This window comes from Podarcis vaucheri (genome assembly GCF_965113315.1).
Source record: "Podarcis vaucheri genome assembly, chromosome: 2".
In the NCBI taxonomy this organism is placed as follows: Eukaryota; Metazoa; Chordata; class Lepidosauria; order Squamata; family Lacertidae; genus Podarcis; species Podarcis vaucheri.
The window spans coordinates 86,460,940-86,478,520 of NC_138760.1; the positions used below are offsets into that span (position 1 = coordinate 86,460,940).

Here is a 17,581-nt window from a genome sequence, read left to right on the forward strand (position 1 = left end):
ACATTCCACGCATTAAGAAAATCACACCAGTGCCAATGATCAATGGCCCAAGTCTTATGTGTGTGCATGTACAAAATGACAGTGAGAAGTGATCCCTGTAAGGGCTGCCAAGTAGACTGTTGGTAAAATAAAAATAAAATAAAAGGGGGGGGGAGGTTCTGGACGTATGGTGGCAGATATAGTGCACATACAGAATAAGCAGCATAGATAACTCTGAGACTTGCAGTTTTGTAATGCTTAAGCCTTAATACACTCTGTGAAGGTTGTCATGCTTGTCTGTTACAGCAAGCCCTCCCCAGTCACCACCGGTGCTGTTTTGAGTTTATGATCCATATGAGCCAACTCCTAGGGGCCAAGGTAACGTCAGCACCCCCACTAAAACAATTGAGGGGCCAGGGCCTCCCAAAGTTGATGAGCATTGCCACTGAAATGTTGTGTGCGCTGTGTCATGTGCTCAGTTATGTGGGGCAGTGCTTCTTTGGCCCTATTTTATGCAAGCTGGCACCCCTGTCCTGATCCATGGTCTCTCCTGGGTTTTGAGGTGCTGGTACAGCTCCTTGCCAAAGAAGGGGGGAGCACAGATACATCTCCTTACCAAGGGAACAAGAGATGAGGGGGGGGGGTCTCTGATACAGAGGGTGCAAGGGAGCCAAGGTATGCTTCTGTCAAAGACTTGCCGGTTATCCGTTGCCATGCCCTTGCCCTAACAGTTTAATAATAGCCTTCAAAAACATTCCTCTCGCGGAACATAATTCAACAGCATTTTATAAGCTTTAATACTCCCCTCATGAAACATTATTGCAGGCTGCTGACTGGGGCGACAACTTGAATATGTTATTGGAGACGGACAGACAGGTAAGCCCTGCGCAGCATAATCGATCACAAGAGGCATGCACACCATTTGAATGGCAATGGCCGGTGCCGGATTTACGTATAAGCTAACCAAGCTATAACTTAGGGCCCCACTCTCTTGGCCCCCCTCAAAAAAAATTTTACCTGGATGTACCTTTCCAAAATATAAGATAAAAAACAAATGAAATAAAACCTACATACAGCAACAGTGTTTTGTGTTGTGTAGGCTCCTATTATGTAAGTAAGCCTGCTAGCCTGTTCCCTAAAATATCACTGGTTTGCTCATTTCTATATATTCTGCATGGACTGGTTGCAACAATTACTTTGATCAAACACATATTTTGTTATGTGCAAATGGCTTTAGATACCTATTAGGTCCATAAATTACCATATAGCATATAAAAACAGCGACAATTTGTTGTTCACAAAGGACAGCAGGACATATAAAGAGCCCCATTACCTTCAGTAGCTTAGGGCCTCATCAGACCTAAATCTGGCCCTGGCAATGGCCATCAACTGGGGGGTGGGGGGGGTTGCCCCCTCAAATATTATTGGAGCGAAGGGACCCCTGGGCACCTTGGAGTTGCTGACCAATGACGGCAGATCAGACACTTAAAAAGAGAAAGAAAAACTGGCTCTTTGCTGCTCGCCTCTCAAAGACCGAGCAACTGCGACAAACAAGCTTGCACGTGGAAATAATCTCGGCCGCTTGGTTTTCATGAAGTCGGGGCCTCTAGCCCTGCAGGAAGGTGGGAGAGAGGGCTGGTACCGGAGGCGCTGAAGTGCCGGCTACTGCCTGCCTTGAAGCAACTAGTTGCTGGCTGACCGGAGGCCGGTGAGGGGCGGGGGCGAGGGGAGGCAAGTTATAAATGGCGGGAAGGCGGCCAGGAAGGGAAGCCAGCAAGCGAACAAGGAGGCGGAGGCGTAGACGCGAAAGAGCATGAACGCGGCTGTGTGGCTGTTGCTGAGCGCGGGGCTGAACTTAGGCACCTCTGAGGGAGAAGCTCGGCCGGTAAGCGGGGCTTTTAAGCCCCTTTCTTCTTTCTCCGCCATCTCGGGGAAGCCTGCAGCGCAGCCCCTGTCGGGCTTCTGCCTGTAATAGCTCTTGTCCAGCCAAGGTTGCAACCTCTTTTTCGAAACTGTAGCAGGGATAGGAGCGAAATGTTCGCGCCGCGCAGCAGGGTCGTGTGCTACCGAGTCTCCTTTTCCCAGAGAGCGGAGATCGTGCGAATCCCTCGGTACCTAAATGTGAGGGGTAACACTAATGCGGTAGTAAAGCTTAAAAGGCGAAGGACCCCTGGACGGCTGAGTCCAGTCAAAGGTGACTGTGGGGTGCGGCGCTCACAGTGGTCGCTTTTTAGACACTCTGGGATGCCAGTAGGACCATCGTGCGAAGCATCATGCGAGGATGCTTTCAGACGAGAGTCAGGATACCGGTCCAACTAGCATTGCTTGCAGCGAGAAGGGCGCTTGGGGTTTCTTTCAGTCCAGAGTTTTTACCGGACCGACCTGGCGGGAACTAAACCTGGGACCTCATCTTCTGCACTCCCACATCTTGAATACAGACACGGGGATGTGTGTAAACAAACCCATATAGCTGTGCATTTTTGTGCCCTGCAGTTTTGTGCTGCTGCCTCATGCCGATACCGATTGTTTTTTGTGGTTTTTATTTAAAGGTTTTAATTGTACCTTTAACTTTAAATGTTTTATCTTTGTAATCCATCCACTATTTGATGATGGACAGACTGTAAATGCAAGGAATAAATTAAACCATTTCTCTTAAAAATAATAATTAGGTGTGAAATATAGGGCTGAAATGTTTTAAGTAGATGGATAGTCAACTAAAAGTTTAATGGGTTAGGCTAGGGTATCGGATTTCTTTTTAAAATGGTAATACAAGCTCAGCAATCCCTGCATTTAAACTCTGTAGGAAGGACAATGTAGGACTTTCTGATGTGGAGGTGAGTGCCACTCTGTATGTCAAAAAAAGCATTGAGTCCAGCTAGCTAGAAATCCCAAAAGTGGCAGATTTCTCCCCAGAATCGTTGTGGCTAGTGATACTGGGCCCCAAAAGTAGTTTAGTATTGGGAGATCTTGAGGTGAAGAATGAATGCTGAGCCTGTGTCAGTACTTATTTTCAAAATCATTGGATTTATTAATTCCTACTTTACCCCAGAGGTGCACTATTCCATTGTCTCCCAGGACAGACGGATGCCAACACACTTTGGTTGTGATCATTGTTTGCTAAACACATTTTTTTAATCCCAGTAGTGAGGGCTTTGTAGGAGGGGTGATTGTTAGCTTCATAAAATCCACATTTCCATGTGAAATTCATGCATCTATACAACTGGAATTTTATTTTATTAGGACAAAGTAGTATTTTGGGGGGTTTTTTTGCTTTACTTCTCAGAGACTGCCTCCAGACTTTGGAACTCCCTCCCTGTAGATGTTAGACTGGCCTCCTCCTTGTTATTTTTCTGGCTGCTGAAGATTTCTTGTTCTGACAGATTTATAGGAACTGTTTTTAATGGAATGGGTGGTGCCGTGCTGTTTTAATTATATCAGTGTTTTTTAATTGTTTCCTCCTATGTTTTTAACTGCTCTTATTTTTATCCATAAACCGTGGCAGAGAATAATAATAATAATTATAATATAATATAATAATAATAATAAATCTTCTCATTTTATTTTTATTACAGTCCATTGAGTGTTACGAAGAAAATGGTATGTATAAATAAAACATGTATTTTAAGATTTTAATTTATCAGTGCAGTCCTATTGTATGCTGGATATTGCTGCAAGATTTAACCTATAGATCAATTGGTTATGGCCAATTTTGATCAATTGATATCTAAATTGCAAGTTAAGAATGTACTTCAGGTTCTTTTTAAAGACTTTTTTATTTCCGCAACAAATATTGAAAAACAAAATATATCTTTTCAGCAGTGAGTGGTAACTTCTGTGTATTAGATTATGACTGAGTTTTTCCTTTAGTGTCTCAAAAATTATCTTTAGTTTTAATTGTGATTAAAGGGCAGGTGATTAATGAGTCACTGTGGTGTAATAGATGGAGTGCTGGATCCTAATCTATCTGATTATCCGTCAGGGACGGGGAGGGGGGAGGATAATGAATGGGGTGGAGGGGAGCACTGTTAGGGTCTGTAATTAAAACCCAAGCACATAAACTTAACATTTGAAATAAATGTATCAGAATTGGATCATGTGTACAGTTTAGGGGCTCTTGGTTTTTTATGTAAAGAGATCATTCAAATCCTGGGAAAACCATTCAGATAGAGGAAGTTCAGTCCCTACCCTAGTCAAGTCGACAAGGATTCAGGCCCTGCTTCTGGTGGCGATGCATGTTAGAATGGTGACTGGAAAATGTGTTGCTGTTAACCAGACTCAGTGTAACTTCTTCAACAAAGCTGCATCCCTATGGAAGATTTTCAGCATTTATACTGACTTAAAGAAGCTGAGAGTTTTCTAAAAACCTAGAGGAGAAACTGTTGTTGTTTAGTCGTTTAGTCGTGTCCGACAGAATATGTGCTCTCCCGTGCCACTGGGACAAGTTGCTTTTTTTTTTTGCTTACACACCTGAATTTTACCCCCAATGGCCATTAGCTGGAAAATAATTTCATGATATTCCATGTTTTTATGTTATGTCTTTTTCTTTTTTCTTTTTATAATATTTGTATTCATTTCCAAATACAAATTTATATAACCAATATCAGAATTTATCACATAATCTTTTTTTTTTACTTCCCCCAGTTTCTCTGCCAATCTTCCATTTTGTTTACTTATTCACACATTTCACACATTTTCTAATTTTAATATTGCCTTTAAAATATAACCTCCCCAATCTTATTCCCTTTTTTACAATATCCCTCATATTTTCACAGAACATCTTGAAAGCCTACAAGCGTTGTCTGTTCATCACATATACTTTTCAGATATGTTATGTCTTTTTCTGGGTCCTGGCCATTACTATGAATCCTGCATGCTAAGTGATACTATTAAAGATTCTGGACGACTGTCGGGATATAGCAGTGTTTATTTTAAAATAGGTAATCCTTTAGGTTGCACTGATCTCTGATTCTTTGTCTTTCCAAGGGCCTTCTATTGAGCTGCTGAAGGAGCACGAATTTGTACCATCAGATATTTCTGGCCTTGATGCAAAGATCATTGAGAGGCGGGGAAAGTGCAACTTTAATATAACCTGGAGCCTTGGTGTAGACGGTAGGTCTCGTAGTTAGTGCAACAGACTGATTATGAAACTCATACTTTATAAACTCTTATTCATTTATAAAATTGGATAGAGGCTGTCTTTTTTAGTCTTGTTGTTATTTAGCCGTGTCCGACTTTTCATGACCCCATGGACCAGAGCACGCCAGGCACTCCTGTCTTCCACTGCCTCCCGCAGTTTGGTCAAACTCATGCTGGTAGCTTTGAGAACACTGTCCAACCATCTCGTCCTCTGTCGTCCCCTTCTCCTTGTGCCCTCAATCTTTCCCAACACCAGGATCTTTTCCATGGAGTCTTCTCTTCTCATGAGGTAGCCAAAGTATTGGAGCCTCAGCTTCAGGATCTGTCCTTCCAGTGAGCACTCAGGGCTGATTTCCTTCAGAATGGATAGTGTAGCCCACACCAAATCTTGCACTCAAGTTTGAAGTGTAACATATGTTTACATGCATCATGAGTACCAGTCCATTCTGCTTTGATTTGGCCCTTTCAGCTCTGACTTCTGCTAGCAATAGAACCAGGGGCTCCACTTACATAAATGCAATGCAACAAAAGAAAATATGTAGTGTGTTTTAAGAGTCTCTGCGGTTGGTGCTTTCTTTGCATTCCTAATCACACAGCAATTTCACCAACACCTATCACTTAGGAACATAAGAAGCTGCCTATTACTGAGTCAGACCATTGGGTCCACCTAGCCCAGTACTGTTCACACAGGCAGTGGCTCTCTTCGTTTTCAGGTGGGACTTTCCCTACCTGGAGATAATAGGGATTGAGCCTAGGACCTTGTGATGCAAGACAGGTGCTGTACCACTGAGCCACAGTCTTTCCCCTAAAATGGGGAGTACGGTCAAACCTCGGTTGTTGAACATAATCCATTCTGGAAGCCTGTTTGGCTTCTGAAATGTTCGACAATCGAGGCACGGCTTCCAATTGCTTGCAGGAGCTTTCTGCACTCAAGCGGAAGCTGCGTCGGACGTTCGGCTTCTGAAAAAAGTTCAAAAACTGGAGCATTTAGTTCTGGGTTTTTGGTGTTTGGGAGCCAAAACGTTCCAAAATGGAGGCATTCAGGTTCCGAGGTTTGACTGTACATGTATGCCTGGTGTGTATATCTCAGTTCACTTAATTATTTAACTGTAAACCTGTGTGGGAAAACCCAGTAAAACTGATCAGATATGTGAGAAATAATCTCACATACAATACAAAAAAGAGAAGGATTGACCACAACAAGGTCACTTTCCCCTAGCCTTGTTTTGCATAATACTGATTTGATTATTTATCTTAGATTAATGCTTTGGTGTGGGTGGGTGTTGAAATCTTAAACTCACACCCCAGTTCTTTATTTCACTGCTCTCTTCCTCCTCGGTTCCCTGGCATCTAGCTGATAAGCATATACAAAAATACTTTTATGTCCTTTGTGAACACACAACTGGCATACACATGTTTACCACCACTTAAAGCATACAGATACACATGGTAGAAACTGGAACAAAACATAATGGTGGGCAGATATGTCACTCTGTGAAGCAGCTTTGTGTGGATTTGGAGAGGCACTAACTGCATATTTACTTGGAGCAGGGGTTGGGATGTTGGCTGAACCATAACTCCCATCATCCTTGACTATTGCCCATGCTGGGCTGAAACTGATGATAGTTGGGAGGCAAACAATATCTAAAGAGCCAGTGCCCCACCCCTGATTTAGGACATTAATATATACTTGTTTGTTTGCTGTAACCAGAATTTGCATAATGGTTCCTGAGATTAAGAAGGAGGTTTTTGTCTGTTTGGAGACAACTGGGTGCCACTTTGAATCAAGACAGCAGACTGAATCTTTCAAAACTGCAGTGATTTTATTTTATTTTATTTTATTTGTTTTTTATAAATTTTATTTTCAATGCAAAATTACAACAAAAATTACAAACATTGATTCCAAAATAAAACTATACAAACAAGAAAGAAAAACAGAACACAAAAGAAAGAAAGAAAGAAAGAAAGAAACCAAAAAAGCACAAATAAAACCATATCTTCATTCTAATCTAGTCATTACATACATTTACACATATTGACTTCCTTCCTTTGTTCTAAGACCTCAAAAATTTTGCTCTTTCTAAATTGTTGTGTCTAATGTAGATTACTTCTATCTTTATACTTTTTACACCAAATTTCTTTTTCTTTAACCCTGCAAAGCATCATTCATTACATACCGATATTCTTACTCCAGAACAATGTTTTTTCATATACTCTTTAGCACATCCCCATTCTTTTAATAATTTCTGGTCCGATTGTCCCCTTATGAATGCTTGCCAGATTTATACATTCACAAAATTTAATTTGCCATTCTTTCATTGATGGAATTTTTCTCCCTTTCCAATTTTTTGCTATAAGCATCCTGGCAGCTGTCGTTGCATAAAGGAATACTTTCCTTTGATTGTCAGGAATATAATTTGTGATTATACCTAAAAGGAATGCCTCCGGTTTTTTACTGAAAGATATTTTAAACATCTTTTTGATTTCTTCATATATTTCATTCCAAAATTGTTTAATAGGTCGGCATTCCCACTGCAGTGATTTTAATTGCTGATTTCAAAACCTCAGATTTTTTTTGGGGGGGGGGTGTCTTAGAATTTCGGAGCAATGCCTAGTAAACAGCCAGTATTTCTATAACACTTCGAACACAAATAAGATAACGCGAGTTTTTTGTTTGTTCTCTTTCCAGGCAGCATTATATTCCTGAATGCCTCCAAGATATGTTTGCAGAAGGAAGGAAGTCGAACCTGTATTAGATGTGATTACACAGAAAGGTTTCAAAACCAAACCATGCTCAGTGGTGAAAAAGTAAGAAAATGATTTTGTATTGTGCTGCTGTGGGGCAATGGGGAAGAATGTGAATTCAATTTAATTTATCTAAGGATTTACAGCCAGAAAGCTAGATAAGAGCCCGCAAACCGATATGGTTATGGAACAGGCAGAGAGTCAAACACTGCAAACTTTTACAAGATTGCAGGAATGAAAGAAGCTTGAAGGCTATTGCAGCACAACTACCTGCACTGAAACACAGAATCTTAACACATTTTAGCAAATCTGTCCATATGGTTCAGATAGCTATCCTCTAAGAGCACATACAGGCATTATGGTTGACATACAGTGTTAGCCATACTCCTGGTAGTCTCATTTAAATCAGTGGACTTAAGCCTTCTGTGAGTATGGCTTAGTTCATTGGTAGGCAAACATGGGCCCAGGGGCCAGATGGGGCCCAGTCGCCTTCTAAATCCGGCCTGTGGACGGTTCAGGAATCAGCGTGTTTTTACATGAGTAGAATGTGTCCTTTTATTTAAAATGCATCTCTGGGTTGTTTGTGGGGCATAGGAATGCGTTCATTCCCCCCCCCCCCAAAATAGTCTGGCCCCCCACAAGGTCTGGGGCACAGTGGACTGGCCCCATACTGAAAAAGTTTGCTGACTCCTGACTTAGTTGGTTATCATCCATTTATCTGTTTGGTACTTAAAAATTCAGCCAGACCCACACCCCAACAAAACATATGGCTGATGCTTCTGTGGCTTATTTTTTTAAAATTTTACTTTTGGTTTTTTAGTGTTGACGATCCACTGACTTACTGGTCTGATGGAACAACAACAACATACATGTCAAGGTTACTTTGTAGTGGCTAGCTTGGGATCTGCCTTTTTTATTTTTATTTATTTATATCCAAATATATTCCTGGGAACCCTTTGGAAACTTCTGGTTGATATAGCTGGTGCTCCTGTTTGTTATCAGTCTGCAGAAATGAGTTGGGCCAATTGTAAGCCAGACAAGAAACTGGTATTATTTAAGGCCGCGAAATCTCATTCTGAAAAGTGTATGTATATGTGTATGAATTGTAGCCGCTTGTCTTTTTTTTTTTTTTTTTTTTTTTTTACAATATCAAGATGGCCAAAGCATCTTTTTCTGATTTAAGCAACCAGTCTTCTGCCCCTGTAATTTTGGTATTTTTCCATCCAGGTGAAATGAAATTTGCAGTTGTTTAACTTTGGCATTCAGGCAGATAAGGAAAATGGTCCTCATTTTATAAAACAAAAGTGTGCATCCTTATACGCTTAAGTACTCTGCTGTTTGTGACTGCTGATTTTTGCATCCTGATTAAATGGCTTACAGTCTTATCTGACCCATCCCTTCATTTTGGCACAAGACATTTCAAACATGCTGGAACCATTCCAATAATTGCTAATGTACTTATGAATGAATAAGTAACGGGGGGTATGCCCCCAAACTAAGCTTTGGGCTCCCCAAAATACCGTGACACAATCAAGTGACCATCTCCTATTGAGATGCTCAAACATATTGTACATTCTGATGCTTCATTTTAGCTCCAGTTGCACTAAGCCTTCCTATAAATACACTACCAGGAGAATGTCTGGTTCGTTACTTCATTTGGGTACATTGTCACTTGTGGAAAATGGAGAAAGAAAGCTGTATTCATTTTTGTTTTGCTTATGTTCTAGCACAGGTCTAGGCAACCTAAGGCCCATGGGCCACAAGTGGCCCACGGGGGTCATTTAACCGACCCACGAGCCGCCCCCAAATCGAGCTGCCCACTTGGAGAGTCCCTGCACGCTGCGCTAAAGCGGCACAGCATGGTGTGGGAACTCGCTTCTGTAGTGCCAGAAATCGCGTCTGTGCATGCTCAGATGCTGAAAATCGTGTCTGCACAGACGCAGATCCTGGAAATTGCGGCTGCGCGCACAATTCGGCCCAGTGAACCGGCCCAGGCGAGGTAAACCTTGCCGACCCCTGTTCTAGCATCTTCATTTTTTCTTCCAAAAATATGCTCAAATATGAATATATTATGATCTTCAAATTTGTCTTATTTCAGTGGCAGTTCTACTATATTGGATTTCCAGTAGATGAAAATAATGAATACCACATTGAAGTTTTCAACCTACCACCACCAAATCCAGGTCTTGATCCTCCTAAAAAACACATAAAACGATTTTCTCCAGGTAATGGAACAAATGTGGTCTTAAATATTTTCACATGAAAATACCTGCTATAAGTTTAGTTTGATGGCATTTTCAGTCTATCTTCAAATTAAACGAACAGCTATTAAAAGGAGAACCATAAACTGTTTTCAGTTTATCCAAATCATAATATTTTCATTCATGAATATGATATATATGTGTGTGTGTGTATTGCACACACACACCCCTTTGAAAAAGTAATGGATCCAGCTAAGTTTTCTCTGGCTCCAATGCAATGTGTAAATGCAACCAACATGGATGCATAATAAATACATGAATTATCCAATTTATGAGATCAGCCAAGGCATGCTGCTAATTACCCATGTGATGGCAAACCCAGCTGTGTAATGTGTAAAACGATCCTTTCTCTGACATTTTAAAATATTTTGTTAACTAAAGTGAGCCTAACCATTGAAAACCATTTATTTCAAGATTGGGAGACTGAAACATTTTAAAAGAAAAGGAAAATAGGAAATTGCCTTATACCAAGCAGACAACTGGGCCATCTAGTGCCGTGCTCTCTACGTTAACTGGCAGCAGCTCAGCAGTATCAAACAAGAGCCTTACCCAGCCCTGCTTAGAGATGCCAGGAGCTTGAATTGGTGCTTCTGCAAAGTAGGTGTTCTGCTACTTAGCTACAGTGCTTCCCCCTTATCACTTCTACAATTACACACAACCTTAAACAGTGATATGAGAATTCTTTTACTGACCAAGCTCATCGAGCTACAAAGCAATTGTAAGATACTTCTGCAGTATTTGTTAAAGCTACTGCAGTTGCTATGATAGATAAAGGTAAAGGGACCCCTGACCATTAGGTCCAGTCGTGGACGACTCTGGGGTTGCATGCTCATCTTGCTCTATAGGCCGAGGGAGCTGGTGTTTGTCCGCAGACAGCTTCCGGGTCATGTGGCCAGCATGACTAAGCCGCTTCTGGCGAACCAGAGCAGCGCACGGAAATGCCGTTTACCTTCCCGCCGGAGTGGTACCTATTTATCTGCTTGCACTTTGACGTGCTTTCGAACTGCTAGGTGAGCAGGAGCTGGGACTGAACAATGGGAGCTCACCCCGTTGCGGGGATTCGAACCGCCAACCTGATCGGCAAGCCCTAGGTTCTGTGGTTTAGACCACAGTGCCACCTGCGTCCCAGTTGCCATGATAGGATTCCAGGTGAACAGTTTAGTATCTGGCATTTAGGTTCCATTCTGAAAAGATTTTGTGCAAATGAGATTCTTCACTTAATATGCTGTATCTTGATATAAAAAGTTTGCCCAGTTTCTAATTGTAAAAACTCTTTATTTACATTCAGGTTGTAAAGACAGTGTGTTAAAATACTGTAAAACTTGCATAGAGAAAGGTAAGTGCAAACTATTCATTAGTGATGTTGAAAAGTATTTTCATTCCAAATAAAAAGAGGGTTTCAAATACAGTGGTACCTCTGGTTACGTACTTAATTCGTTCTGGAGGCCCGTTCTTAACCTGAAACTGTTCTTAACCTGAAGCACCACTTTAGCTAATGGGACCTCCTGCTGCCACCGCGCCACCGGAGCACGATTTCTGTTCTCATCCTGAAGCAAATTTCTTAACCCAAGGTACTATTTCTGGGTTAGCAGAGTCTGTAACCTGAAGCATATGTAACCTGAAGCATATGTAACCTGAGGTACCACTGTAATGGGTTGTATCCAACTAAGACGTCTTGTTCAAGCAAGGGGGGAGAGAGCAATTTAACCTAGTAGTTATCAGAGCATCAATTACAGTAGTTAGGCTATCCCTGGGATACAATATGTGGAAAGCAGAATTCAGTAGTGGTTGGGAGGAGTGGCTCAGGGCTATTTGATCATTATTCAGAACAGGTGCTTCCCACCTTTCCACCCCAATACCTCTGCAAGGTGGTTGGCAATCTGAAGTAAAGTGCTTGAAACATCAGTGCTACAGTACATCAGTTCTTTAACTGAACATGTAGGATTTTTGTATCTTTAGTGCTGATTAGCTATGGTGCCTTAGCAGCAATTGTGCGCCTGCTTTTTACGGCTGAGTGGCCATTATGTCATCTTTCAGATGCTGTGCTACAGCTTTCCTCATCCCTGATCATTGGCCACGATGGCTGGGCCTCATGGGAGTTGGGTGTCCAACAACATAGGAAGGAAAGCCACCACCATGTAGGATAACCCTACTTTAAGGACTACTGAAATTTCAATAGAAATTATTTTGGCATAAGATTTAACAGACACTTCTCTATTTCACAGGAAGCTTATGGGCCCCAAATATAACAGTATGCCACAAGAAGTCAGAAGTGGTAGTAAACTTTACAGCAAGTCCCTTTTGTTCCAAATATGTAATCCGCCTTCATGAGCCTGATCCATCAGGTGACCTGTATGATCATATCGTGGTTACCAAGGTAGGTGAAGAGAGTAACAAGCATTAGTGCAAATTTACTGCTTTTAAGAAACATAGTCAAGAATTTTACAAAGCAAAAAGAAGAAGAATCCAAAGGGCTCTGTACAAATATGTATTTGGTTTTTTGAAGCTGTACGTAATAATTAGACATATAATTTTTATCTTGTTTTCTCTTTGGATTAGGGGAATGATACTAGAATTTCTGAAAAAATATTGTTGACTGATCAAAGCAACAGAACCTTTAAAGAGGTAAAATCTAACTTCAGCTTAAAAGGAAAAAACAAATCTATTGTGAGTTCTAGACATGTGCTTTCTGCATGTGCTTTCTCATACTACTGCTTAAATCTAATAAAACATGTTTTCAGACCTTTTTCCATATTAAAGGGCTAACTGTACGTTATACACAAACACATGTTTGTTTAAAAGAGACCCAACCCCATTTTTTTAATTTTGAAACAATAATAGGCTTTTGGAGAGGGGATTTAGGATTCAAACTTCCTGTGGCATTTGTCATGCAATCCCCTGCTAGTGGTGACAGAGAATCCTCCCCCCCCCCCACCAACAGCACAGTTCAGATGTTAGGATTACTGTGACCAGTATCATCTTTTACACTTGAAGTAAGTCACACTGAATATGTGACTGACTTCTGAGTAAACATGTATAGGATTATACTGTACTAAGCCTTTTTGTGTCAAGTTTGAAAAAGAAAACAAATATTTTAAGGAAATACTGGATTGTATCCAAAGGTCCCCTTCCTCAGCTGAAGGAAGATTACTTTAGTGAGAGGGTCAGAGCCTTTGGATACAGTCCTTATTTTCAGATTTGAATTTTATTTTATGTACTACAGTAAGAAATTGGAGGGGCCAATCAGGGATACAAGGTTGTTAAGAAAAATAAAAAAGAATATTTTTGTGAGCACATAATTTAGCTGCCTTGTGGGTTTATTTTAAATCTTCCAGCTAATTCCTCGTTTTCCACTATGCGAAGGCCATTGCCCAAGACATGCAGAGCATCAGGAGCTGTGTACTGAAGAACCTACAGATGGTTAGCTGAAACCTGCTGAATTTCACTTCAGTGTAGGCAACAGTAAGCTGGTGTAGTGGTTGGCCTTTATCAGAAGGACGAAAGAGGCAGAGGGGGAATATGAAGGGAAAGTTGGAATAGATGAAGCAGTGGAAGGAAGAGGGACTTGTTTTTTTAACCTTGGCCAAATCTCTTCTTTCTCCAGTGATCCTGCCCTCAAATGTATCTCTCTTAGGGAAAATTATCTGTTCCTGCCTCTGTTAAGCCTTAGAACATTGCTTCCACAGTTTACTTTCTAGGTTTTTTTCTTAGTGATGTCCAACTGAGTTACTTTTTTTAAGAGCTTTTGTGGATGTAGAAAAGCCAATTTTAGCTTTTTTATATATACTAGGCCTTTGCTTTACAAGGTTATTCACTGCAGGTTTCTTATGCAACTGACAATTCTTTTTCTCTTCCAGTCTCAACAGATTTTGTAGGCAATTACATAATTATTTGTTGCCTACTTGCTTCCTTATTTCTGATAGTATGCATGGTTGCTGCTCTACTGCATTACAAGAGGAAGTATGGTAAGTTTTTGTCTTTCCTCAGAGAAAGCCATAAGGCTTTTTTGTTGTTGTTTTAATAAAGAAACACTTCGTTTCCTTAGACTCAGTCACTCTCACACATGCTGATTTTCCTACACTAAAATAATATGCACTTGTGCACTTTGTGTGAAGGATGGTGTATGTGTTTTTGTTTTGCTGTGACTAAACGGGTTGCAAAGCTGATGTACTTCTGTAAGCAGTTTGAGGGAGAGACAAAGCTCTTGAGTGTAAATGAGATGACAAATAGAGCCTTTTCTTCCTTAGTATCTTCCCTCAAGGGGAGGGTAGAAGGGAAAGCTGTCTGAGGTTTTATGTGTTGACCTCCCCTTCACTGTCATTCCCTTGTATCCAGTACAGAGGGAAATAGGAGATTAGAACATTTGGGAGAAGTAGTACTGTACTGTAGATTCCAGTGTATTAGGCGACCGGGCATATTAGACGACCCCCAACTTTTCCTGTTAAAATATAGTGTGTGGGATATACTCGCTGTATAAGACTACCCCCACCGGCAGCCAACTAGCAGCAGCCTGAGGCGAGGCGGGGCCCGATCGGCCATCCAGCAAAGCGAGTGGCTGCGCTTACCGGCTGGTAGTTCTGGCAGTTACGGGGATGCCCAGCTTCTTGGAGCCCCAGCCGAAGCCACGCTCCACCTTGCTGCGGGAAGGGGAGGCTGCAGTTGCTGCTGCTTCGGGATAGCTGCCTTCTATCCGGCGGTCCCCATGGTGGCAGGGCGAGCGAGCGAGAGGGCAAGGGCTTGGAACGGGGTGCGTGGGAAGAGTCGCCGCCGGTTCTTCTCTCGAACCCGCAGCTGCTGCCTGGCTGCCCACCGCGCGTTTTAACTCCCTCCAGCCCACAGCTGCTGCCTGGCTGACTCTTGCGCAGCCGTCACCACCTGCCACAACCATACCCGGCGTATAAGGCTTTTGAGATTTTCTGGGGTTCGAAAGTCGCCTTATACGCCGGAATCTACATTAACTCAACTTTCAGGCAGCATGGCTCTCCAACTTCTAATTAAATTGTTTCACCAATAAAACTAGTTTACAACCAACGGCATAGAAAGGTGGAATATTAATTCCATGATATTCACCACAGTATTGCATTCATTTTTTAATATCTACTTTGGATCATGTTAGCTTTAAAGTCATTGAACAAGTTTTTGAACCAGGCATACACAACTTGTAACCCACTAAGTTAGATTTAAGTGATCATATGTGTATTGTAGCCTGGCAGGTATTTCACATCTAGTTTTTTCCAGTCAGTGCTATTCAGGTAACAAAGCCATGTTTATTGAAGTAGCAAAGTAAGCTTCATTGTGACTTACTCTTTAATATGAGAGTACAGTTAGGATTTAACCATAGGGCAATGGAACTCAATTCTGAGTTGATATGCATAGACAGTGGCAGAGCTTCATGCTCCGGCACCGAGGGGCAGAGAGCAGGCAGGGGCGGGGCTGGCATGCGTCCCATGGATGTGGCACACTGCCCGTAGGGGCATGGCGTGCAGAAGGGGGGGGGCAGCCGCGATGGCACCCTGCCAGGATCGCGCTGCTGGGGGCGGTGCACTCCCCCCTTCCTCTGCCAGTGTGCATAGGACTGACATACATGTCTGGCACTTGTTGGCAAATACTGTAGCAAATATTTGGGAGGCTCAGGGATGAAACATTTCTGATTAGGATTGGGAAAATAATGAATTCCCAAATTTATGGAATATATATAGTTTGAGGGATGGCAGACAGTAACGTGTTATCAACTACTGGCTTCCATTTTCTCTACAAAAAGCAGGAGCAGGTCGGATATTAACAAACAAACCTTTCCCCTCCTGGTATTAATAGTTATGTATTTGGTGTAGTTTCTGTATGTTTAGTATTTTGTATATATTAGACAAGTGTATTTTAAAACAAATCTTTCTGCTTTGTAAATTCAAGTAAACAAATGCTATTTTTAAAGGCACTTAACAATGAACTTTGCTTGCTCCAAAAGGTTGTATTTAACAGCTTGTGGGTTTTACTTTTGTTAACAGGTGCAGGTAGAAACTGGGCTCTTTCTCCACTAATGCAACATATACCTGCTACAATCCTTGTTGTATATTCCCAAGAAGTATGTTTTCAGCATACTGTCCTTGCTTTTGCTGAATTTCTACATGAGTGCTGTCATAGTAATGTCATTATAGATGCATGGCAAAAACTGAGAATTGCTGAAATGGGACCAGTACAGTGGCTTGCAACTCAGAAAGAAATTGCTGATAAAATTATTTTTCTCAGTCCAAACAATGCAAATCCTGCATGTGATTCAACTTGCAGAACAACTGTAGACAGCCACAGTGGGAACTCTGAATGTATGTTCAAGTTTGCATTTAACCTTTTTTGCAGTGACTGGAAAAACCAGTCTTCTCTCCATAAATACATGGTAGTTTCTTTCAGTGAAAAGAATCCAACGAACAGTCTCCCAAGTCCTTTGAATATTTGTCCAAAGTATGTCCTAATGAAGGATATTGATTCCTTTTGTAGAGACCTTTCAGAGCACAAAGTATAGTGAAGTACAAAGTTAAAGTGTCAGATCTGTCTTTGATGTGTCCAAATGTTCCACAGAATAAAATTCTGAAACTTTTCATTTCCTCACCTTGCTCCCAGAAGCAGGAGCAAGCTGAGCAAGGAATGTGCCTTTAGTCATCACCCCCCCCCCCCGTTTGAGTCTAAGCCTTAGGGGCCTAATGCCTTTTGTCCATATTCTCCCATATTCTCACCTTGCTCCTGCTTCTGGGAGACAGGGAGTGTGACATAAGTTGCAAGGAAATTCCCTCAAACTTTATTAACTGTTAACCAAAGAAGAGACCAGTTGAGATTCCACATAATCACAACCTGACACACACACGACTCATGGTTTCAGTCCATTCTGCAATGTTTATACAATACGGCAGTCAGTGACCTACAACTGGACCTTCGGCCTTGAGACGAGATGACAAGAAAAGAGATTCACTATTGACTGTTAGTAGATTGTTGCATCACTCCTGGGTGATTTTATCAATTGGGAAATTGAAATCCTGTTCGTGTCTGTCTCTTGTTCTGGACATTACTCACCCTGGTACTGTTGGGAATTCCATTCCACCCTTGCTGCAGATATGTGGGATTATGACATGTTCACATGTCTGTTTACATTCCAGCACAGATTGCTGGAGTCCCATGAGCGGAACATGTGCTCTGTATTGCTTTTGTTTTTCTCTCTCCAAGAAGAATGATAAGAAAGGCCATGTTTTTCTTTGTCCTGATTTATGTATAATAAATGCATAGTACAGTATCCACGCCTCAAGCCTGATCTGTTGTGTGTTTACACTGCTGAGGAAATGTGTGCTCCTGCTAAATAGCTTGAGTCGCAGATGCAAGTTGGAGGATGATTGATGGGTCTCCACAGTGGCAAGGCTGAGAAGGGAGACGCTCTTGCTGGAGCCTGTCCAGCTCGATTTTCACCCCACGGTTCCGAC

General features: G+C 41.7%; 1 protein-coding gene across 2 annotated transcripts; it reads left to right on the forward strand.

Moving 5' to 3' along the window:
* The first annotated feature begins 1,708 nt into the window (after positions 1-1,708).
* On the forward strand, positions 1,709-17,397 carry IL17RB (interleukin 17 receptor B). 2 transcript variants are annotated; one of them, XM_082213724.1, is made up of 11 exons: positions 1,709-1,864; positions 3,552-3,576; positions 4,963-5,088; positions 7,805-7,923; positions 9,959-10,085; positions 11,410-11,457; positions 12,347-12,498; positions 12,681-12,746; positions 13,457-13,541; positions 13,979-14,086; positions 16,124-17,397. In XM_082213724.1, the coding sequence occupies exons 1-11, from the start codon at positions 1,793-1,795 to the stop codon at positions 16,633-16,635; spliced, it is 1,440 nt and encodes a 479-aa protein (XP_082069850.1). In that variant the 5' UTR covers positions 1,709-1,792; the 3' UTR covers positions 16,636-17,397. The 2 variants fall into 2 exon arrangements, with proteins under 2 accessions (XP_082069850.1, XP_082069849.1); XM_082213723.1 differs by lacking the exon at positions 1,709-1,864 and adding an exon at positions 1,963-2,124.
* Positions 17,398-17,581: the final 184 nt, after the last annotated feature.

Coding starts and splice junctions, on each gene's coding strand:
- IL17RB (XM_082213723.1), top strand. CDS start 2,014: ATGTTCGCGCCGCGCAGCAGGGTCGTGTGCTACCGAGTCTCCTTTTCC. Junction 12,499..12,680: donor ATCATATCGTGGTTACCAAG/GTAGGTGAAGAG, acceptor TCTTTGGATTAG/GGGAATGATACTAGAATTTC. Junction 12,747..13,456: donor GCAACAGAACCTTTAAAGAG/GTAAAATCTAAC, acceptor TAAATCTTCCAG/CTAATTCCTCGTTTTCCACT.